The following is a 24,750-nucleotide window of genomic DNA, read 5'->3' as shown; positions in this document are numbered from 1 at the left end:
TACTATTGAAAAATCATGAAATAGGTATACTGTGTCACTTTCACCACTAGTCCCACACCCACTGCTGGGCAGAATGTAATCTTTGATTCATTCAATCATCCTATTCATTCCTACACCATTCACTCTCCCTTGCATGTACCAAGCACTGCCCTAGACATGGAAACACAAGTAATTAAGACATTTGGAGTCTAGTGAGAGAGACAGACATGAACACAAATTACTTCTGTTTGTGGGGTGGGGGGGGGGGGCATTTCTTTGTCCTCATAATTAGAAAATTTTTCTATGTATATCCAGTACAATTCACATAAAAATTATTTTGGTGAGGTATGAGGTAGGAAATCTACATTTCTTTTCTAAGTAGTTAATTGAGGAATTCCCTCTCTGGTTTGAAATGCCGCTTTTATCATGTGCTAAGATATAATCTCAATTGAGTGTTTCTAAGCCCTCTACTATCTTACTTATCTGTCCAACTGTTTTAAGTGTTGTACCTTTATAACACATTTCCATATTTGGTGATGCAAGTCTTTCATTTTTTAATTATAGTCCAAAATATTCTTTATGTTTAACTATGCATAGTTTTCTTTATTTTGTATTGCCAGTTTCTTAGAGGTGATTAACTGGAAATGTGACTTCCAAGTTCTTTTAAATTTCTAGTTTAAATTTAGGCTTTTATATGCTGGTGAATATGAAACATGAAAGCTGATACCAGGTATCATCTTAATTTTTGTCCCTTTTGAAATATTTTAATGACTTATTTTGTTGCTCAATGCCACAGAGACTTTAAATGAAAAGTATAGTGTTTGAAACTTGGTATTGACTTTGCTGTTTGAATTTTAATTTACCTTTTTTTTTTATACTTTAGGTTTAACCCAAAGGCATCCCTTCCGCCACCTTTTCAGATGCACCTTTCAAGAACCTGTACTAAGGAAATGAGTGGTATGTTTTCTAAACATTATTTTTATGATACATTGTGGTTTCTGGAGCCTTAGAGCCCCAAGAAAATATCTAGTTGTGGCTTTTGACCTTTGTTCTCACCTTCTCCCACTTGGAATATATCTCTCCTCCCCTCTTTCCTGATTTCTTTAAGTTATGAACTGAAGTGATCTAAAGAGAAAGTAATACCTCCAAGGATATCACTATTATTCTGACTTGAGGCCTTCCTCACACCAGACCTATTCTGTTTCACTTCCACATGTCACCTACAGAGATACTTGTGTCCCTTGTCACTCTCACTTATCAGAGAGTAAGATTTAAAGCACATAAATAGGGGACTTCAACTCATAAAATAGTTTCAGATACTTCACCATGTAAAAGCTGGGCCCCTAAACTGTGTGCATTGAGCACTAAGCATCTAAATATGAATATAAATGAATATAAATAGATAAAATCCAAAAGGACTGTTAGAAAATCAATAGAAGACATAATAAAGTTGAAGAATCTGAAGATTAGAAGTGCACGCACTCATCTTGTCTCCTCCAACCAAAGTGTAAATCCGCTGCTCTTAGACCCACCTGAGGGACACTGTTTTCAGAAATTATGCTGCATGAAATTTAAATGTGGTTTTAAATGATTTGCTGCTTTAAGTGTGATTCTTACTGAGTTGAAATCATTTTTTCCCATAGGAATATATCTCCAGTATTTCTCATGGAAGTTAATTGAACAATTTGATTTTTGTTTATATCAGTTACTTTTACATATTCATTTTCTGAAAAATGATTGCTCAGTAAAGTTGTATACCCTTTAGAGGTTGTAAATCCTTTAAATTAGAATAAGCTTTTTCTGCAGAACCAAGAGGACTTTTTTAGGAAGGTTATGATTCACCCAGCAGCTGATTTACACACACTTATCCATAACCTCTTCTAGCTGCTGGCAGCCTAGATTACTTCCGTGGTTTGTTTAACAAAAGGTACAGAAGCTTAGATGACTCCAGTGGCCCCACAGAGCAGGTGCATTTGCAAAGACTGTGTGTCAGCTGCTGACACTCTCTCTTTAAGAGAGGGACTGGCCAGTTCCAAGAAACTCTCATCTTTACCTTCTTCCTGATTCTTTTATATATCATTATTTGGGAAGAACTTTATAAATTAACTGTGCCTTTAGTAGGAAATACATGTGGACATCCTGGACCCTTCTGTTGGCAAGGGCAGATCTCATGTGCTGTGGGGGGTAAAGCAGAGCCAGCATTCAGCCATCCTCAAGGAACTACTCTCCCTTTGGCTTCTTGGCATCCTCAGAGGCCAGCATCCCCAAACCAGCCCATGTGTCTCTACCAGCCAGTTTAAAAAATAAAATAAAAATTGTTGAATCTCAGCAGAAATACTTATGATTAAAATATGAACATATTTTGCTTACAGGTGGTAATTTTTAATATAATCTGATTCCAGTGAAATTTAAAAAAAGTTTGGAATGAATTTCCTAGTTCTTAATATACCAGAAATGCCAGCTACTGTGGACATTTAAATTTCATTATTGCCTTAGGATGTTAACTCAGGCATTTTAAGTTTTAAATAAAAAATAAATGTAAGAGAGCTAGCCAAAATTTTATAAATATTCACTTATGAAAAATGAATGATTTGGATTGGGGAAATAAAACAAATCATTAATAGTTATCTGTGGGCACCAAACCTTCTATTTCTGTTTATAAACTGAGGCTAGGATGATTATTATAGGTGGATCAATTTCTGAACTTTTGTTTATTGCTAAATTATTTTTTCTCATTAATAAAGGGAAAATTGATCATACTTTAAAACCTGGATAATTATCTATTTTTTATAAAATGTCCTTTGATCTTACTAATAAGCATTATCTTTATGCTTTGTAAAATACAGCTTTAAATTTAGCATTACATATATACCATTATTGTCTAAAATTTAACCTTTCTTAGTTGCAAATTAGAAAATGATTGCTTAAATAATAAATTTCATTCTTCTTTATGAAGCAAACATCATCCTAATGTTTAAATTAAACTGTGAGGTATCCTTGCAAAATAAAGGGGCTAGGTTCCCTCTCTGAGTGGTGGTTGACCTGGTTATTTCAAGGTTAAAACTTAGAATGAAATTGTCATGGTCCTGCTCTCCTAGTCCTGCTCCCTTTGAAGTCCCTTAACCCCCACAAGCCTAAAGACACAAATACTAGGTAATGGGGGTAATCTAAAATGTTAAGCATTCTGGTTAATTCTATCATTTTTTTAATTTAAAGATAATTTAAATCAGGCTGTTGAAAAACCAAATGTCACGCCTCCTGCCTCTTACACGTATAAAATGGATGAGGTTCAAAACCGCGTAAAGGAAATACTAACCAAGCATAACAATGGCATTTGGATATCTAAGCTTCCACATTTTTACAAAGAATTATATAAAGAAGAACTTAATCAAGGAATTTTACAGCAGTTTGAACACTGGCCTCATATTTGCACGGTACGTTTCTTCTTCTTCCTGCCTGCTGATGCCTCCTCCCTGCCCCTCTTCCAGATTTTGGGTTATTAGTCATATCACCTTTTATCTGGGGAGCATGAAGCACTTTGCATAATATCGCTTCATTAATCTTTATCACTAAGGGTAACACATCCCGGTTCTTACTTATAGGGGAAATATGTCAAAGTTGTAATTGCTATTTTTATAGATTTTGTTTTAAGTTATTTTTAAGTGCATTTAATATGTGATAATATATATACCATTTTGTATTGAACTGTTACAAATAGATATTGATGGCTTTGTCATTTTAATAACGAACTTAACTGCTAATAGAAAATTTTTTTGTTAATCTCAAATTTTATATGCTTGTTCCTAAGCATTTTTTTCTTTTTTAAGAAATCTTGTTCCTGAGCACTTTTAAAGACATTCAGCTGAACAAATTTAATTATTTTGGCTAATTATTTACAGAATACATTTTAAAAAATTAATATAGTGTTCAGATTTAAAATTTTTACAAACTTCTTTGGAGAAAAAAATTGAAAAGTGAGCTGACATCAATTTCCATGCCTGCTTCTACTTGAGAATCTATTATAATAAAATGATGGATCAGAGTAGTTTATTAGAAATCTTAGTTCAGCCAGAGATAGAGACAACCAGTCTTAAACCAAAATAACTAATCTTTAGATGTTTTTTAATATTTTTATTTACATAGGATATATTCAACAAAATCGCTTTTAAATGGTAGCATTAGCAGTTATTTGGTGCTTCTAAGCTTATAGAATTAAATATGTATGATGATTATTGTTTGATAGAGGGCTTTCATTTGTTCAACTTGATATGTATTTTGGCCCCCAGCGCTGTTGGGCAGAGTTTGGGCCACTCCCTCTTATAAGCACCTAGCCTAAAGACAGTGTATATTTTTATAACCACTTCTTCCTGCAGGGCACTGGCACCCACTCCAGTCCCATGGGCTTTCCAGGCAAGAATCATCCATCCATCCATCCATCCGTCCATCTGTCCATCCGTCCATCTTATTTGTTCTTACATCATTCACTTTGTACCTGCAGGTACCAGGCACTGCCTTAGAGGCTGAGACCACCTTAGGGCAATATGATGTGCTGATGAATATACAGTGTGAATGGGAAAACAAGAGGAAATATCAAACTCTGGAAATATGGCTGTTTCCCTACCTATAAAGTCAAGAATGATCATAAGAATGTTATCCCTGATTTATGTTGACTATGGAGTTTATTTTTGTAATGGGAATTGGTGAGGTTGCTATTCAATTCATTCCATTTTTACTCCTTTCTGCGAAGAATATCCTCACTGGGTGTAGGTTTAGCAGCATTGAGGACCCCCTCAGGTTTCCATAATCTTGAGGGGACTTTTGTGGTTTCACCACCCTGCTTGATTTGAAGGTTCAGGGCCTGGAGCTTCTTCTTGGCATGCATATGGTTCTTTTATTCTTTTAAATCCATAGACATTCATGAACTTATAACATGTCTTCAATGAACTTTAAGCCCTTTTATTGTGAAGATACACCTATAACTCACTATTAAGCTTTGATAAAGAAGTTATCTTTGGAGTAAAAGAATTTTAAATTAACTTCACAGATTCTTCTTACTGTATTATGTTTCTGGTTACTTTGTTGTATACTGCATGATAATCACTAGTATTTGTGTAGCTTAAGTTATGACTTTTGGGGGAAATTTTCATCCTTGCTACTCTACGTATCTGCAAAGCCTCAAAATTTCTCTTGCTAGGATTGCAGGTGAGAGAGTACCTATCTCTTTGATGTTAAAACTTTATCTAAAATGGATGGTTTCCTACTAAATTTCAGGCTCTGAAATGACTGATTTTTAATTTTTTGGTTGCTCAGATGCATCTTTGTTGCATGATTATTTTCTGTCCAGTGAGGATGGAACATGAAGCAGAAATGTAATACATCTTTCTTATCTTTGTGCTGTTTCTCTCAATTTTGAGTATGACCGTTTAGATGCAGTCAGTATCAGTTGTCAGGTATGAGAATTAACTTAGTGAAGCATTGTGTCTAGGATGACAAAAATTGCCAGTTTTAATGACATCTATTGATATTTTTCAAAACTTTTTTTAATAGCTCTGATTTTTTTTAACAGCCTACTGGTAAACAGTTCCAAACTGTTATACCATGGTTATTTTTAGACAGTTTTAAATAGTTACACCATGGTTGTTTTCCCTTTCTTCTGACTTCTTGCTTTTCACCTTGCTGAAAAGCAGGAGCACTGACAGCATGCCCAGGGCTGATTCTACTGCAAACAGGGTCAGACAGGTTGGAACACAGTGCAGAAATTTTAGAGTAAGAAAGATGTAGTCATGTGTATCTCCATATGGCTTGTTGTGTAACTGAAGAAAAATCTGAGTACAGTGTATTTTTTCTTTTTTTTTTAAAAAAGTGCTCTCTTCCAGTCATATAAAATATTCCATAAAAAGTATTGAAAAATAAAGTTATAAAAAAATAAAAATCTCCCATCATCCTACCACCTAGAGATAATCACTTGCAAGGTTTCCATTTGAATGTAGAATGTGTAGCGTCAGCTCAAGGGACCAAATGATAGCTTTGAAATTTTACCTTCATGAAGATTTAATCAGCTGTGTGTTATAAATCACTCTACAAGATTGTTAGATGGTATTATGATGCAGGCAGAAGGATGCTTTGAATTTGCTGTTCTTAACCTTTTGGATCTCTCTGACAAAAAGTGGATTGAGAGTTTTGAAAGCTAAAGAGAATATAAAATCATATTAACAATAATGACCTAGTTCCATCGTGTTCCTATGCAACTTGCAAGGGAAATGGGACTTGTGCAGAAGCTGTCTTGGAAAGGCAAAGGGCCCAAGATGGCAGGCCGTTGACCAAGGATACTGGCATCTAAGAATTGCCCTTGGGTCCTGGGAGAAGGATAGCAACACTTCTTGGCTGTTCTAAAGTGGTGGCCTTATTAATAATGTTTTCCTTTACTGTTGTATTTGGCTGATATTTACAAAATGCTTCTGTGAGCCACCCACTGACCTGGGTGCTAAGAATAACAGTAAACAAGACAGAAACCTGGACCTTGCCCTTATGGCACTTAACTGTCCCGCAGGGAAAATAAGCACTGAGCAAATGAGGGCAAGCCTGCAGTTGTTATGAGGGGGAAATGCAGGTGCTAAGGAAGCATGTCAGCAGAAGAGAGCAGCATGGTCTGGTGAGTCAAGAACAGCTTCCTGGAGGAAAGCTAAACCCAACAGATGAGCTGAAGTAGGGTAGACAAAGGTGGGGATGCTGGGGAAAAGGCACCTCAGACAAAAGAAACAGCTTGTGCCAAAGTCTGGGACAGAAAAACATGGCTTTTTCAGGAAACTGTAAGAAACCCCATAAGAAGAGAGTGGCTCAAGAAGAAACTCAAGAGGCAAATGGGCCAATTCACTTTATTAAAGAGTCATCATTTGGTGGAAACTTAGCAGGTCCCTGCCATGAGGTCACCCAGGATCCAAGAGCCTCTGACCGACTTCAATTTCTAGTAAAATTTTAAATCTCGTGACAAGGACTGTTGAACACCTGCGACTTTGTTGAAATCCTCCACTCTCTGAAACATGGGTGGAAAGAGAAACCTCTCCATTCCTACATGAGACAAAATATCTGTCTTTAGTGCCTTATCTGAAGCTGGTGGAGAGCTGGGGGGCTCATTTAGAGCCAGACTGGAATAGATGCACTCAGCTGAGAAGACTCTGCCAGGAGCCTCCAAGACCTAGCGTAGGAGCGTTGGGTGGCAGTTCAGGATAGTGGGAAACGATGAGTTCGGCAGGAAGCACATCAGGCCTTAATTACAGAACATTTAACGTTTAGTGAATGGGAACATAAAATTATAGAACATAAAATGTTGTAAATGAGAAAAAATACCTAAAGGTGTTAATTATTCATGCTTTTACAAAAAGGTTTTACTGTTAGTCTGTATTTTATATGTCATTTTTCTGTCCGTTAAAAAACACTGAGCTTTAAGTTGTTTAGTCCTCTAATACTCAGACTTCTAAAAATTCCTGAAGTTCTGGATTGTGTCAGTATAGCAATATCTGTAATATCAAAGGAGGCAACAGCAGTTCTGCCACTTACATATTTTTGTATGTTCAGGAATTTGCCTTAACTTTAATTGTAGTAATTAATTATACAAGATAAAGCACCTGTCAGCCCATGCAAAATGAAATGCCTCTTTTTTTTTTTAAAGCCTGGATATTTCTGGGTTAAAAACAATTTTAATTTCTAAGGAAGTGAACATGCATGAAATAGCAGTGATGTATCCTCAGGCTTAATGGTATTGATACAATCTATACAGCCATGCCAGCAGAAGCATCAGTAAGAAGTAAAGCCAGGACTTGAAAGTACAGCCATAATATCTAATTGGAATCCAATTTCTTTTCTAACTTTTCATCAATAAAAATAAAAATGCAATGAACACATTGGAACAGTTTTTAAATTTAATTTCAGTGACCATCTGAATAGGAGAAAGATAAAACAGCACTGCAGTGAAATCAGAATAGGGCAGTTGGGGAGTAATGTGACATTGCTCTTCTGGAACTTGAAACAGAAAACTACCCATAAGGCCCAATAGTACAATAGAAAGAATTTGGGATTTGGAGTTAGGTTTTTGCCTTGGCCATTTCTTAGTGATATTACTTTCAGCATACAGATCAGGGCTTCAGTCTACTCTAAAATGTGATTGTTTCTTCCCATCTCTTAGGGTTGTTAGAATTAAGTTACACAAGCTATAAAGAGCAGCTGCCAGTACAGTATAGAAACATAGCAGGTATATAGGGGACTTCCCTGGCCTTCCAGTGGTTAAGACTCCACATTTCCAATGCAGGGGGGCATGGGTTCGATCCCTGGTTGGGGAACTAAGATTCCACATGCTGCATGGTGTGGCCGAAAAAACCAAACAAACAAACAAACAAAAAAAATTGCAGGTATATAGGAAAATACAGCTGTTATTTTTCCAGGGCCAGCCCAGCTTAAATGAAAACAGATTAAAACCCACTGGTAAAAAAAAAGTAAAAAAAAAAACCCACTGGTAAACCAGAGGCATGCCCAGCAAGCTCTACAGAGGCACTTATCTCAGTGAAAACAGAGGAAATGCTAAAGAGGGCAGAACAAAGGTTTAAATTGAAAAATAAGGAGCAATGGATAAAGGAAATGAAACTCTTAGATGAAGAGAGTTTCTGCCATCCTAGAGGAGCAGATCCTGCTCCCCCCAAAGGTAATGAGAAGTATATCTAGTATGTACTTAGCTTAGAACGCACAGTGAAAGCCACAGCTGCCAGCCAAGATCATCCCCAAAAGATCTGCACACATTTAACCAGGATAATGTCTTCTTGAGGGGACCTGTGAACAAGGGCCTAATCTTGGGCCACACTAAAGAAAGACGGCTTGCAGTTTATCCACATATAAGTGGTTGTAGTCAGCATCAGTGTGAAATCTTTGCTAGGAAAGGAATGGGAGTGAAAGCATATTGGCCTTGAAATACATAATGTCTATAGAACTACTTATCCAAGGTGGTGGAGCAAGAGTTTCTCTGGGTAGATGGTTTGTGAGCAAACAGGGTGCCATCTACAAGGAACTTCTTACCTTTAGCTTTAATTCTCTGTAGAATATGCCACAAACACCTGTACTTTCTTAAACAGAGCGACTAAAAATTATAACCCTTTCTGAATAATCTTGGGCATAGCATGAACACTACAGGGAGGGTGGCAGGTGTAGAGGTCTGGAGCACTGAGTTGGGTTTTAGCTCATCTCAGTTATTATCCTGCGTGCAGCATAAGCCCCACCCACTGCCCTTAGAGCTTTCAGATCTGAACCTATCCGTTTTGTCTTCATTGTGTCCCAGTCATGCCACTGGGGACCATTTCCTCATCTTTCTCAATTGTCTAACTTTTCGAGCACTTCTCAGCTTTAACACAAAAAGAGTGAGCTCTGTAGGAGGTCATCAACCAGTCTTTCTTCCTATGAACTGGCTAATCATAGGGTGCAAGCTTCTGGTCAGTGACTCTTTGATGTTTTAGTTGTTGCTAGCTACCCAGGGGTCTTTACTCCCTGCTGGATTTGAGTTTTTTAATTGGTTTGTTTTTGAGTTCCAAATCATTGCTAATACTTGGAGTGCTGGAAGGCAGGTCTCCAGGTAAATGTAATTTTACCTACTGTCTCAGGTTTGTATTGGGTGGTGGCCATATAAAATGAAATTTAGAACGTAAGTTAAAGCTTCAACACGAAGAACCACTACCCAATGGAAACAAAACTGTGGCTGAATGAGACCCATATCACTGCTTTGAAAACTTTTTCATTTAATTGGACAATACCAACTCTGTTACAGAATCCCAAAGAAAATTCTAATTCCATAAGAAAGTAAGTTAACCTCAGCAGCCCATGCTGCAGAGTTAGCAGGTGAGCCTTCGTAGACTCAAAGGAGTTTGACTTCAAGAACTTTGCAGCACAGGTTAATTAGGAAGAAGTAAAGACCACTTAGAATTAAGAAGACAATTTCTAGCATATAGAATGAAGACTTCTATTTGTGTGAACTTACAGGGCTCCTGAAGAAGCTGATGTTTTAAGTCCTTGGATCTCACATCTACCAAACCTAACCTGTCAACTCTAAACCTGCAAAAACTAAGAGGGATGTGAGAGAAGTATTTCATTGAAGTTGTGATTCCAGATGAGGCAGAAACCAAGCTAAATATAATGAACTTGTAGGAATAGAAAGTTTAAGTCATGTTAGATACTAGAATCTTCTGACAATCGCCAAAAGAGATGGCTTGAACTCCATGGCATAGGGAGTTAATGTTTTATGTTGCCCACCTGTCTCTGCTGTTGGGCAGTGAAGGTAAGGGTCTGTTCATAGTAAATATATGGAGTTCCAGGCCTTGCCAGTTCCCAGTCATTGGACTGGTGATGTTTTTTGCATGGATATCCAAAGATGTAGAGCCACAAAACAAAGAAAACGTGGAGGAAAATGTCAGGATTATGATCCTGAGTCTTCTCCTATGGAGCAGGAGGCCTTATGACCCCCTCGTCATGTATGTACCTGAATCAAGTAGACTAAAGGAACTAGAAGTTGTAAAAGCACTCTCTTGAAAGATCCAGCTGGAATGATTAGCAGCTGATGATCACACTAAGGAAATAATAAAAGTCATGTTTCAAGTAGCTGTTGACTTACCTGGGTCATTTGTGAAGGCCAGAAGACAGCTGTTCTGTTTTGGGGGATGAGACTAGAGAACAGCATGTAAGTCTGGTCAGATGTACCAGAGCGCAGTGAAGAGTAGATGTCATACTGTAACCCACATGCCAGCAATTTCTTGCCTTTGGGGATTTTCTCATAGGCTGGGAATAGATATAGTTACAGGTGTCTTTTCTAAGCCCACTGACCAGAAATTAAAACAAAATGAAACACATGTTGTAGAGGACAGGTGGTGATGATATTGGGATGCTTGGGAAAAGCAAATTTTCAGTTTCATGAAAAATTTAAAACAGAGTTTATGTTGAAAAAAATTACATTTGTCTTAAATTATATATAAATTCTAAACAAGATGAGTTTCCTGATTTTTTCCTTTGAATTGAGTAGCCATTCTCCAAAGATTGGCTAATGAAGTATGTGGACCAGGCCTATTTTCCATGTCACTAAATTATCCATGAATATTTGTCAAACATGTTGAAGGACATCTGAATCAACTCCAGTTAGTGTCAGGCTCAGTTCCTAAAGTCAGGCTTATGTTTAATCTTAGTAAATGCTAATTTGAATTTAAAGAGGTCAAATCACTAGAGAACAAAGTTGAATTAGGCACATAACCAACCTTCTTGCGATCAAGAAGCTGGTAGAAATTGGAAATTGCCTACAATTCAAGGAACTAGTCATTTGGGGATTGGTGGTGGTGGGTTAGGGTATCTACTTTAAACAATGAAAATAAAACTGCCGAGGAAAGAAGTCTGCCTTCTAGTTCAGGTGATTATTTGGCCATTGTTTGTAGTTTGAATTAACTCAGGCTTATTGGTCAAAAATCTGCTTTATAGGCTGACTGGCAAAGCTTGATATAAATGCTGCAAAGCCCTGGAAGCTTATTACTTCCAGGTGATCTTTAAGCATTATTCTGGAATAAAGGCCAGAAAAATGGGAATTCTGCTCTTGCCCTGAACAAATTCACATCACGTAGAGCTAATGTTCATAACTTCTGTTAAGATAGTAACCCCTAGTTGGAGGAACTCAGTGTGCTGGTCATGTTCAGAGGTCATGTTCAGAGGTTTGACAAAGTACCTTGTTAAGTATTTGGTCCTGATTGCATCTAAAGCACAGGTGGGAACAGAAGCTTTGGGGCCCAGAGTAGGGGAGCCTAGTAAACAAACATTGAAGTAGCTCATGTTCCCAGTTAACTCATTGGAAAGAAAAGGATCATAAAGCTGAAGAACTGTTATCCTCTTTTGGGTTAGAAGAAGCCATGTGGACAGCTAGGGTATGGGGCTTGTGAGAGTTATTTTATATAAATAAGATGGACTATATTCTACTGAAATTAGCCTCTGCCATCCACTTCAGAGAAGGCGTAACAAAGAGTTGAGCAGATGTTGCTAAGTGTAGACTGAAGAAGCGTTTTAAGAGGCCCAGCAGGCTCAGCTGGCTCTGGATGTGGAGGACTGCCAGGTCTAAATCTAAAATCACACTAGCTCGGATTCTGTATGACAAGCAAATAATTCACGTAGAAATAGAATTCTGTCTTATTTTTCCATTTTCTCGGTATATTTCTCAAACCTTCTCTGGATACCCAATCTGTGTTCTTGTATCTTAAGTGTCTTAAAGCACAGTGAAGATTGGCATTTTAAGATTCCAGGTTTTCTTTTTATTTATTTATTATTTTTGGGGGGTACACCAAGTTCAATCATGTTTTTATACACATAGTCCCGTATTCCCTCCCTCCCTCGCCTCCCCCCCCACCCTCCCCGTCCCAGTCCTCTAAGGCATCATCCATCCTTGAGTTGAACTCCCTTTGTTATACAGCAACTTCCCACTGGCTGTCTATTCCAGGTTTTAAAACGTGAGTCTCTAGAGAGGTGGGCTAACCATTGTGTGCAAAATGAGGCTTGTCCCAAATGTTTGTGTGTCCAGCCTTAACATTAAGGACACAAATTGTGACTGTCCTATAAATACCATCCAGGGTGTCACGTGGTGTCAGCAGGAGCCCACCAGTGATGACAGGGAATGTCTGCAGGTGCTAAACACGAACTAGATTTCCTCTACCTTCATGGATGCTTCAGGTTTTCCAGGCACGGACCTTTCCCGAAACTTAAGCACACGTTGGCAGAAGAGAACGAGGAGGAAAACCTATTTTATATGTATATTAACATTCTTTCTCCTCTTAGGTATCATCTAGAATATATAGTCAGACTAAAAGGAATCTACTTTAATATTAAATTGGCTATGTCTTTTGACTTATTAAAGCTCTCCTCTGGTAACAAGATAATACCTTCTTTATACATGCATATGGTTGACCCTTGAACAATGTGGAGGTTAGGGGCACCCACCTTGTGTGCAGTCAGAAACCCTTGTATAACCTTACAGCCTCCATATCTACACTTCCACATCCACAGATTCAACCAGCCATGGATTGTGTAGTACTCTAGTGCTTGAAAGAAATCTGCACATAAGTGGACCTGTGTAGTTCAAACCCGTGTTGTTCAAGGGTCAACGGTATTCATGTTCTCTCTTCCTAAGCATTATATAGAAAATTAGTAAATGAAGTCAGTGTTCTTTACTGACCAGCTACCCACCCAGCATACTCTAATCTCTTCTTCTTGAGGAAGGGGGTACTTCTTGTAAGCTTGTATTATCACCTTAATGGTCTGGTTAGCCTCCTAAAGTCTTAAATTTCAGCTAAAGAATAGGTGAATAGGATCTGACAAAACAGAAGCATATCAGAGGGCTATGAATACTAACTTCAGTCCAATCAGAAGTTGAGAAACTTTTATTTGTAAAGGACCAAGTAGTAAATATTTTAGGTTTTACAGGCCAAGAGCTATGTGACTGTCACCTGTCTGGCACAACTACTCAGCTCTGCCATTGTAATGCAAAAGCAGCCATACACACTACATAGAGCATGGCAGGGTGCCAATAACAGTTGAGGTACACTAAATTTCATATTGTTTTCATGTCACAAAGTAATTCTTTTCATTTTTTCCAACCATTTAAAAATAGAAAAATCATTCTTAGCTCACAGGCTATGCAAACACAGGTGGCACGCTGCATTGGGCTACAGCCTGTGGTGTGCTGACCCCTGGTCTAGAAGTGGAAAGGCTTAGAACTTGGAAAAATGGTGCCACACATGTTTCTCTTCTCCTTCTCTTATATTAGAAGATGTCATCAGGCCTTGCCTCTCTGGAATGTTACGAAAAGAAAAGTAGAAATTGGATGATATACAAATGCTGGGCATTTTTAAGTCTTGCTCATTAGAGGGACAACACTTTTAGCTAACTTTCTACTGTGGTTGTTGGAAAAAGTGTACCTTGCCTCCGGAATGACCTTTTCTACATAACGAGAAGCTGAAGGTTTTGTCAGGATACTGTAGGAAGAAGAGAGACAGCACTTCAGTTTTGCCTGAATATTTCCTAGCTTTCTTCCCAGTGGTTTATTCCTGACAGTTCTGATGCCTTTTCATGGTTTCATTCTTCCTTGTATTCTGTCAATTTTGTTAGCTGTTGCTTTGGCAGAGAGAACGAGGTGAGATGTGTGGTGTACGGGGCAGAAGCTCTCATGATTTCCTAGGGTTGTTGGAGGTCAGATGCTTCACATGGGTAATTCATACTATTTCATTTCCTTGCTTATTCTGAAATGTGGTGCATGGTCATGTTTGCAGGTGAAGGCAGTGTATTTAAGTCTTAGTGATTGAGAAGAGTAAAATGTACACTTTTGTGTTCTCTTCATAAATTTGAGAAGTGTTTCTCTCAAATTTAAAATGCATTAATGTGTTCTCAGGTTGTTTATAGCCGTTAAAATATCTGTCATTTGCTTTATTTAAAATTTTCAGGTGGAAAAACCTTGCAGTGGTGGTCAAGATTTACTTCTTTATCCAGCTAAGAGAAAGCAGCTTTTGAGAAGTGAACTGAACACTGAAAAAGTGCCTCTACCCCCACTACCTCCTCCAAAACAAATACCACCACTTAAAGGGTGTCCGGCAGTTATGCCAAGAGACTTTAAAGTGAAAGTTGCGGAACTTCTGGTGAAATACTCAAGTGGTCTTTGGGCCAGTGCACTCCCAAAAGCATTTGAGGACATGTACAAAGTGAAATTACCCGAGGATGCCTTAAAAAATCTTGCTTCTCTTTCCGATGTATGCACCATAGACTACATTTCTGGAAATCCCCAGAAGGCCATTCTCTATGCTAAACTTCCACCACCCACTGACAAAATCCTGAAGGATACAGGGCAAGCGCATGGAGATTGTGATATCAAGTCTATGGTTGAACAAGAATATTTGCAGATAGAAGAAAACATTGCTGAAAGTGCCGATACCTTTATGGAGACTGTAACAATTCCTCCATTAATCATTCCAACTGAGGCGTCCCCGTCTGTACTGGTGGTTGAACTGAACAACACAAATGAAGTGGTTATCAGGCAAGTTTTATTTTCTAATTCTTTAGGCTCCTGGTGTCCTGTTGCTACTTGGCTATTCTTCACATGGATGCTGGTTGAGAAAGAATAATATATTTTTAGTTCTGTAGAGTTATAATGAAGTATAATAATATATCCTTAATATTTGTAAAATGTTTAAAATAGCTATTTTTGCAGGAAAAGATTTCTAACAGTTTTAAAAATTGGAATGATAATATGGTCTGAACATAAATAAAATCTATGTCAAAAACATAATGGTAACTATATATGCCAGAAGCAATACCTAGTTCATGGAAAAAGCAATCACCTACTAGGTAGGTAATACTGTTTAATCAGGGATTACATAGCATTTCCTAAAAGTCAGAATAGCCAAGCACCACCTTCCTAGTGTAGTACATCAGATTAGCCCCCTGGTTTCTTGAACCTTCTGATATCATTGCCTGGGAGAAGGAATTATTGCCTAAATGGCTGTTGGTAACTGGAATTACAGAAAACAGTCAGCCTCCAGGCACTTGATGTGGACTTTTGGAGAAAATGTAGAATACATGGAAAATATTGAAAGACTATTATTTGCCATTTCTGACTTGAGATAAAGACTGGGAACCGGTATAGCTGGATCTCTGGCGGCAGCAGCCCAAGGTGTGGCTGTGGCTGTGGCTGGACAGACCAGGCAAAGGCTGAAGCAGAGCAGAATCCAGGCTCCTTCAGCCAAAATGCCCCTGTGGCATGGGCTCTTACTCCTTCCCAAGCTGAGCTGGGAAGGCCCAAAGAAAGGCCACAAAAAATAATCGAAGTCCCTTAATGAAAGAATACAGCAAAACTATTAAAGCTCTTCTATTTGAACCAACTAAGTCTGATAATGAAGTGAGAATCAAGTATCTCAGGATGTTCCTGCTAGAACACATGGAAGCTTTGTTGAGGTCTTTTTCATACAGGGGTGGTAAATGTGTAGAGCTTTTATTCTGAGATGTGGTGTGGCCTGAAGATAGAAGTAGCTTGCTGAGTGTTAGGGCTTCCACTGTGGGTCACTAATAAATTGAGGTAAAGGAAGGGTGCTGAGGAGCACATTGCTAACTTTTACCATTTGACATTATAAAGAAAATCTAAATCTGCTTCCTGGGCAGGATCCTCTGGTATCTGTTACCAGTAGTCATTGGTGCCACTTTGAGACCAAGCACCTAGCACTGGACTGGATGAATCATGCGATTTCTTAAGTCCTTCCCAAGAGTTGGCAGGAATCCGGACCAGTTCCTGGACTTCAGTAGGGCGGGTTGCAGTCTACTCCAGGATGATTAGGATGATTGGGTCCAGGGTCCTCAGGTTATCTAGATCCCCTTTTTCAGTATAAATTAGAATCCCAGAGCTGACATTCTACATGTTCAGGAGGTGGCTTGCAACCAGCAAGCATAATGGGTAATGTCTGCCGTTAGGTTGACTGTAGTGTCGTTGGTGTCCCCCCACCACCCTGATCCCAGCAGGCTGAGCCCTGTTCTACACCCGCCCCTTTCCCCAGGTAGGCAGCAGGCTCTGGAAGCTAGTAGGCTTGTGACTCATGAAAGTTACAGTGAGGTGCTGTGGCAGGACCCTCAGGTCAAGTATGGGAATCTGTTGTCTCCAGTCTCAAAACTTAATTTTGTAAAACTTTGTATTTGTGGCATACCTAAATTGGCCTACGTACAATTCTTTGTTCATGTGCTCAGGTAATTTGGAGATAATGTATGACCTCATTCATGCCACCACCCACTTTTATACCTACTGTCACATTACCTCCCTACCCCACCCAAGGCATGTAGCTAGCATCGTTCTCTGCTGGTGGCTGCGGAGGGCAGAAGCTGCCTGCAGATCTCCTGCTGCTTCTCACCACCTTCCTCCTCCCTGGCAGGAGCCCATGCTATGCAGACGACCAAACCACGAGCTACAGCCCAGGCCTCTGCCAGCTGAGCTCCCAGTACTGTAGCAGTGCTACCAGGAGACCCAGTGAGACTCCAGGGCCCGGGACGTGGGCGCTTGGGCAGAGCTGCAGTTCTCCTAGGAGACTCCAGAGCCAAGCATACAGCTGTATTCCAGGCAGTACCTTAACATTTGTAAAGCTCAATCATCTTAAATGATAGAGTGTGACAAAGCTTTGCAGCTATTTCTGGAGTGAATAATATGCATGTCATATTTGGTTTTAAAATAACCATTGCCTCCCAAAGAGGCATTATTTGCATTTTGTGTAGGGCTTGTAAAAGCCTCTTTTCCTCTAGTAACAAGTAGGTTGACTATGGTGTCTTCTGCCCTGCTGATAGTTACCACGAATACAGGAAGACACTCCTAGAGGAATAGTTTTTTAAAGCTATATAGGACCACTTGGGCCCTGGGTAGAAGCTAGAACAATTCAAAGAGCAGTGTTCTTGTGGCATATCGCCCATCTCCCTGGCCAGGTGATTGTGGTGCTGGTACAGCATAGCCTTCAAATTCAGAAGGCTTCATCCCATGGCTGAGATAGCTCCTATTACAGGAGGTACACTTTATTTGCCAGGTTTTCCATCCTGGAAGGAGGCCTTTGTTGGAGTTTTCTCAGGACTAAAGGCCAAGGAAACAACAGCCTATTTATGGCAGAAAGCAAAACAGTATGTTTTGATAACATGATAACAAGGTGATTGCAATTGTCAACAGCAGAAAATTGTAGAAGGGGAATAGAAGAGTATCGTGGAAAAAAACTTAAAAAGCATACAACTCAAAGAGGCATTTATCTATATCTAGAACACATCCTCTCTTTAAGGTCATCAGAACTCAGCATCATCTTGTAATTTATTCAAATTTGTTCAGTAAGTTGGAGGGATGGGTTGTCACATGTTTGTATTTATTGGTTTCAAGGCTTTGTTTTTCTCTAGAAGTCAAATTTCATTGGTTTTCAGAGCTTGAGACGTGTTCAGACCCAGCTTTAGTTAAGGCAGAGCTATACAAACTAGATTCTTCTCTCAGTAATCTACACAGATCTCCATCAGCCTGAGTCAGAACCTCAGGTTGACTCTTGCTCATCTGGCCTCCGCTGGTGTCTTCCTTTCCACTTCCTCTCTTCTATTCCCTTGAGTCTTTGCTCCGCCCGGTCCTCCCTGACGGCTTACTGTTCTGTCCTCTGGTTCTCCGGATTGATGTTGAGCATGTGCTCTGTTGTGTGGTGTGTTGGACCTTGGTCTTATTTTGTGAGCTCCACAGTATTATATTCTCCTTTTTCAAGATACAAATGTTTACTAAATCCACGTTCTCCTCCCTGTTGTTATAAGCAAGTCTGAGCCTGGAACCAAAGATGACAGTAGGAAAACAGAGTAATATTAATGAATTCCTATAGCTTTCCTTTTTCCAGGTTGCTTCATTTGTGTTCTCTTCCTTTAATTCAGGTATGTGGGTAAAGACTATTCTGCTGCTCAGGAACTAATGGAAGATGAGATGAAGGAGTATTATGGTAAGAACTCTAAGATCACACCAGTCCAGACGGTGCAGATTGGTCAGTTGCTGGCTGTGAATGCTGAGGAGGATGCTTGGTTACGGGCACAAGTCATCTCAACAGAAGGGAGCAAAATAAAGGCAAGCATTATAAACACAAGTACATTATTTTTCAAATGAAAATGTTGTTTCTAATATTGTGTCCTCTCTAACTGTATTTAGTTTTCTTCAGAAGTTGAAAAGATAATATCCGTAAAAGATTATCCCTGTCAACTTTTAAGTCAGTGGTAGTTATATTATCTTAGAGTTTTAGTTTTAAAAAGAGAAAAAAACTTCTCCACTGGAGTCCCATAGCCCATGATATAACCAGGAAAAAAACCTCTATTCCTATTCCCCAAGTTTATGTAATGAATACTGATTGGAGCTCTATGGGCTTCTTATCAAGGTCAGTACTTTGGAGTAAGAGAAACCATACAGATTAGAGGCAATGGCATTCTTCTCTCCCCTCTTGCACAGCCAGCTGAGGAGAGCCCCAGATAAGACCCCATGCCCCACGTCTTGCTCTCTCGGTCATCTTGGAAAGGTCAGAGGGCTCATTCACAGTCTCTTCCATCAGAGGCTCCAACACTTCCACACTTGACCACGTTCATGGTGATCAGCCCGACACCCCATTGCCTCTTCTTTCCTTCAGCTCAGAGACCCAGAACTAGGCCTTGCTCACCAAGGCACGGTTTTGTATAAATTTTGCGAGTGGGGTTAGCACATCTCCGAACCCTCAGCACTGCAGGGGGCGGGAAGTCCAGGTAGTCAGGACCCCAGTCAGTGTGGCCCCGCCACTGCTTTGTGCTCAGTGAGAAACTTGAGGAGCCTCTAGTCAGCAGGCGGTAACTGCCCCAGACGTTCCTAGCTAGACTTCAGTCTACTTGCTGACCGTTTCCCTGCCCTTAGGAAGTTCAACACAGCTTTAGCTATTTGAAGGCACAGGGATTGCGTGTGAAGAGAAGAACCATACAAAGCCTGATGACATGTTAACAGTGCATCAGTGTTTATAATAAATACTACGAATACTCCACAAAGATACCTCCCAGTCTGAGATCTGTAGGGCAAAAATTACTTTGGCCTCCCTTCCTTCCTTACCTCTACTTTGGGAGCTTAAGCTCTGAAGTCAGTTAGACCTGAGTTTGAGTCCCAGCTCTGCCACTTCTAGCTGTGTGGCCTTGGGAAAGTTATTTAACTTCTCTGATTCCTTACCTATAAAATCAGACACGGTCATCATGATATTATCTACCTGTTACACTTTTCATTCTTTTTTTTCCACTGTCCTAGGGCAGGAGACAAGACTTACAAGTCCTTATTGTCAAGAAGTTTATATGCTAGTAAAAAAAAGACAGATAACGAACAAGTGTACAATAAATACATGAGACAATTTAAGAGCAGTGCAGGAAATAACCAGGGTGCTGTGATAGACCATAACTGTGAAGGAAGGGATAAGCAGGGAGATGTGATCTGGTTTATTTGCTTCAAAGACTGATCCAGTGCCTGTGTGGGGCATGGATTGTCGTAGGGCAGAGAAGGAAAGTGAGACCAGTTAGTTGGCTATTGCAGTGGCCAGCAACTTGTAACCTGAAATAGGGTAGAAACAGTGGAGCTGGAGGTCATAGGATTCAGGACAGACTCAGGATATATTTGGAAGTAGAACTGACAGGACACTAATTCATTGGATGTGGAAGAGAAGAAAGGAGAAGATTCAGGACTGCTGCTGGGTTTGGGACTTGAGCAGCTGGGTGGATAGTGGTGCCATTTATTGAAATTGGGAAAGATCAGGGAGACGAACCATTGTATTTCACAGGACCTGTTAGATTTGAGAAAAGCTATCGGATTTCACCTGGACAAGCCTGGCGCTCAGGGAGAAGTCAGGACCAGAGATGTAGCAGGTTGGGAGGCATCAGCGTATAGGTGCTACTTGAAGCCGTAGAACTGGGTCAGATCACCTAGAGCAGCGGTCCCCAACCTTTTTGGGCCCAGGGACCGGTTTCTCGGAAAACAATTTCTCCACAGACAGGGTGGGGGCAGGGGCAGGGGGAATCGTTCAGGTGGTAATGCCCATGATGGGGAGCAGCGGGTGAAGTTTTGTTCACTCGCCCGCCGCTCACCTCATGCTGTGTGGCCCGGTTCCTAAGAGGCTGCAGACGGGTAGCAGTCCGCGGCCCCCGGGGTTGGGGACCCCTGACCTAGAGGAAGAGTCACCCATAGAGCAGAGAAGAGGACCCAGAACCAGGCTATGAAACAGTCAGCATTTAGATGGTGGGCATGAGAGGAGCAAAGAGGACTGTCAGAATGGCCAAAGAAGGAGGAAAACCAAGAAGACAGTGTCACAGGAAAGTGCCTCACAAAGGAGGAAGCAGCCGGCTGCGTCGTTGCTGCCGAGAGCTGTGGGCTGGCGTCAGGAATAAAAGGGGCGGCTTGGTATGTTGTATGGTAGTAAGCTCTTAAGACAGCAGTAGTTGTGGCAGTCCTGGCCTGATCTTGTTCCCATATCCCCATGAACTGGACAGAGTTGAATTTTACCCTTTATAAGGAAAAACCCCAGCTACGTAGCAAGTCTTGTTTCTCTTGAATGTTACTATGCCTGATGGCAAATACCAGTTCGCTCGTGGCTTTCCACAGATCTTAGTGCGTATGAGAAACAAGAACATGTGGTCAGCCCTCACACTGGTGCCAGTTTAGCCTGGCCCAGACCTGCATCCCAGGGGTGTCTGCTGGTTATTACTCAGGTGGTGCTGTGAGATCTGTGGCCACTTGAGGGAGCCAGAGAGCCAGGAATGAGCTGGGGCCCGATGCCAGGATTAGGAGCCTGCTTGTGCTGATCCCGGGGCCAAAGGGCACAGGGCAGCAGGTGGTGAGAGTCCAGCTGGACAGCCCATGGGCAAATGTTTTATGAGCTGCAGCGGACATACAAATACATGGTATCATGATTCAAGAGAAGAAAGAAAGAAAAGAAAACAAGCTCCAGACATTACAGAAACCCTTTGAAGATTTTAGAGCAGTATTCGTTAGTCTCTTGGTGCTAGGAGTACATTGTGAATTGCCCAGGAATCATGATTTCATGTGCTGATATTATGTCCTACTCTCAGACCATGCTGTCTCCATTTTAGGCCCAGGAAGAGCAGAATCCAAGCTGTGGGTGGTATTAGCTATTAAAGGAAACGAAAGCTGCGTGAATCCTGAGGTCTTTGGGAAGGAGATGCAGGTGCTAATTTGGGTTTGGAGAGGTGGCTGGCTGCAGAGTGGGGACCCTGCCAGGGATCGAGGCCTCAGGGAGCACTGAGTCAAGACACGCACGCTGAGAGATGATTGTTCCCAACGTGGGGTATACAGCCCACAGACCCAGTTACCAGGTGGTCAGGGAAAGGTGTTAGTCATCTATTTCCTTCCTTAGATTCTCTGATGGGGAGAATTTTTGTTTTGTATACTTAGTACCAGAATCTTGGTAGTCAGAAGCTGTGGACTTTATTTTACTACAGAAAGTAAAACTCTGTATTACTTGGTGTTTCTTTGCCATGCCTTTGCCCTGCCTTTTTGTTGATTTGTTTTGTTTTTGTAATAACCATCACCTGCTTTAATTAGAGAAGCATACTAAGTTTTCAGCACTTTCCCTCCAATTCCTAGTTATCATTCTAAACCACAGTTTAATGTCTCTACATTTAATTTTTCTCCAAAAAGGAAAAGGCTTTGGTTATATAGTCCTTTTCAACTGAAGGTTTTATTAATACACTAAGAATAATGTCCAGGCTCTCAGTGATCTGTGCTGGTGGTGAGGAAGTGTCATGCAAATTCCTATAAACTCAGAACTCTGTCCAGCACACTTGGGACCTTTTGCTGAGCTGGATGAAGGCCTAACCCAGCTTCACAGCCCCCAACAAACCCAGAATTATCTACCTTTACAGTGTAGAATTCCATGTTATCCAGCCATGATATCATTGTTGTCATTGACAGAAAGCATCTAGGTCCCTGGAAGCATAGCAACTGAGAGCAGGCCATCACAAGTGCTGCTTTGGGAATTTAGAATCTGATAAATACCACCAGTGTGATGCCTCCTCTAGAAACAGGTACTGCTGCCTAGGGAAGCATATCCTTAGTGGAGGTGTGTAAATCAAGAAAGATGATGGCTATGTAGGCATTACAGTAGTAAGGAAAGGGTGGTAGCAGTCAGGTCTGGCAGACCAGATACCTGTGCTGCTGTGAAGCTGACAACAAAAGGCATGGGAGTTCAGCAGTCTTCCCTCTTCTCCCTGTTGGCAGAGGCACAGCAGAGGAGCGGGGCCTGGAAGTCAGGAGCCCTGGAACCCTGGTCCCATTCCCAGAGTTCCTCTTCTGGGCTACGTCAGGGGCACATTCCCTGGCATTTTTCAGGCAGTGGTGCCACTTCACATGCTGATTATGGGGTGAAATGAAGCCAATTAAATGTATCAAGTGATTTTTTGAGAAGTGAGGATAAAGAATTTTATTTGAATCTAAATGTTATTTCTGTTATCATTAGGTATGCTATGTTGACTATGGTTTTAGTGAAAATGTTGAAAAGAGCAAAGCATACAAATTGAACCCGAAGTTCTGTTCACTCTCATTCCAAGCTACAAAGTGTAAGCTCGCAGGTAAAAGGAACTTTTTTTTATAGTGCTCTCCACTTTGATACATATTACCACTGTATTTTGGGGTGGTTAAATCTTAAAACATGCTAAGTATCTCAAGGTGTTAAAATGTGTTATTTCTTGAAAGGTATAAATAAATTTGTGTTTAATGTTCTTTCTGTAAGATGTAATTATTATAAAAATGTTAGGTTTTTATTATATTTTTTGTTACATTATGTATAACACGTAGCACATTTAATTTTATTATTACAAAGCCTGTTGGAGGTGTGAGAGGGTTTGGTTGCTGTTGTCCTAAGGGCCCAGTAACAGCTGCTCGAGGCCCTGTGTCCTGGGATTTGGTCAGTGTAAATCATGTTGTCAGCCTGTTGTGAAGTCATCCCGAGCTTCCTTCCCACTGAGATGGCCTGGGTGGGTGCTGCTTGCTACCAGGGAGCACCCCCTCCTGCACCCTAGCACTAGTCCGGCTGTAGGCCGCGTGCAGTCTCTGGCACTGTCACGTATCACTGTTCTTTTCTTTCCTCCTCAAGGAAGCGTAGAGAACTGCACATGTGTGGGAGTGACGTGTAGGAATGACCTGGAAGTATGGTGGACACACGTTAATGATGAGGAAGGACATTGGAATATGTATGCATCATGCATGAGAGCCAGCGCTAGATTCAGAAAATGATCAGAATTGTTTTCATGAAAATTAGACCTGTGAAGAAATACCTCCTTCCCAGCAGGATAAGTCTTTATGTCAGAGGAACTGGCTTTGGCTCTCTCTATGAGATAAACCTCGAGTAATTTAAAAATCCTGTTACAAACCTGTGGGAGTTAGTTTTGAAAAGAACATATCAAGAGCATAGGAAAAGATTTAGGATGCTAAAATGAAAGGTTTGATAAAAGCTATAGAGTTATGTGTCTGGAAAACAGAATAAGAACAAGAGAAAGATAAGTCAGAGGGAGTTTGTGAACTTTTTGCTTATGGATTTAAAGGGGAAAAATATAGAAATAGACATTGAAGTACCATTAGGGAAACGATGCCCTAGTTTAATTAGTTTAATAGATTAACTTAGAGTTGTCATATTATGATATATGAAATTATAATTTTCCAAGAATTTAAAGAATAAGTAGACTGCAATAGAATTCACCTAATACCTGTGTTACATTAAACAGTATTTAATCTTTCTTTCATAAATCAGGAAAGTTCTTTGGTATCCTCAGGGCCATCATGGTGTACTTAAAAAGAAAGAATGACGGAGGGTGGGGGGAGATTGTCTAAATTTTCGGTAAGTGCATATTCATGAAAGAAATAACTGTGTATATTTAATTAAAAAATGGAAAAACCAAGGGTATATTTTTAGGAAGAGTGTTACAAATACATGGCTGGCAGACATAATTGGTTGATAACTTCTTATATGTATCAGTCTTTTTGTTTTAAATATGTGTTTGTAAATAAAGTGAAGGCTGTTTCTCCAAAGGTAGAAATTCAGATTGATCAGCAACTTTTCTTCTTGTTTCAAGATTGCCCGCCCTCGTGTAATCATTCAAAAGGGCATGCACATTATAATAAATATTTTTAAACATAAGGGTGGATACTATAAAGAAGATTGTAAAACAAAGCTTCCGTGTAAA

The 24,750-nt window shown here is 40.2% G+C and overlaps 1 protein-coding gene across 5 annotated transcripts in view; it reads left to right on the top strand.

Moving 5' to 3' along the window:
• Positions 1-24,750, top strand: part of TDRD7 (tudor domain containing 7) — an 86,962-nt gene that overhangs the window by 36,850 nt on the left and 25,362 nt on the right. For all 5 annotated transcript variants that reach the window (XM_057723848.1, XM_057723847.1, XM_057723850.1 and 2 more), the window contains 5 exons: positions 863-936; positions 3,196-3,413; positions 14,475-15,061; positions 18,442-18,628; positions 23,028-23,139. In XM_057723848.1, coding sequence (XP_057579831.1) covers positions 863-936; positions 3,196-3,413; positions 14,475-15,061; positions 18,442-18,628; positions 23,028-23,139 — 1,178 coding nt within the window. The remainder of the gene's footprint in view (positions 1-862; positions 937-3,195; positions 3,414-14,474; positions 15,062-18,441; positions 18,629-23,027; positions 23,140-24,750) is intronic.

Source organism: Hippopotamus amphibius, chromosome 2, assembly GCF_030028045.1.
Source record: "Hippopotamus amphibius kiboko isolate mHipAmp2 chromosome 2, mHipAmp2.hap2, whole genome shotgun sequence".
Taxonomy (NCBI): domain Eukaryota; kingdom Metazoa; phylum Chordata; class Mammalia; order Artiodactyla; family Hippopotamidae; genus Hippopotamus; species Hippopotamus amphibius.
The sequence above is the reverse complement of the archived record's forward strand: the minus strand, read 5'-3'. Positions and strand labels throughout refer to the sequence as shown.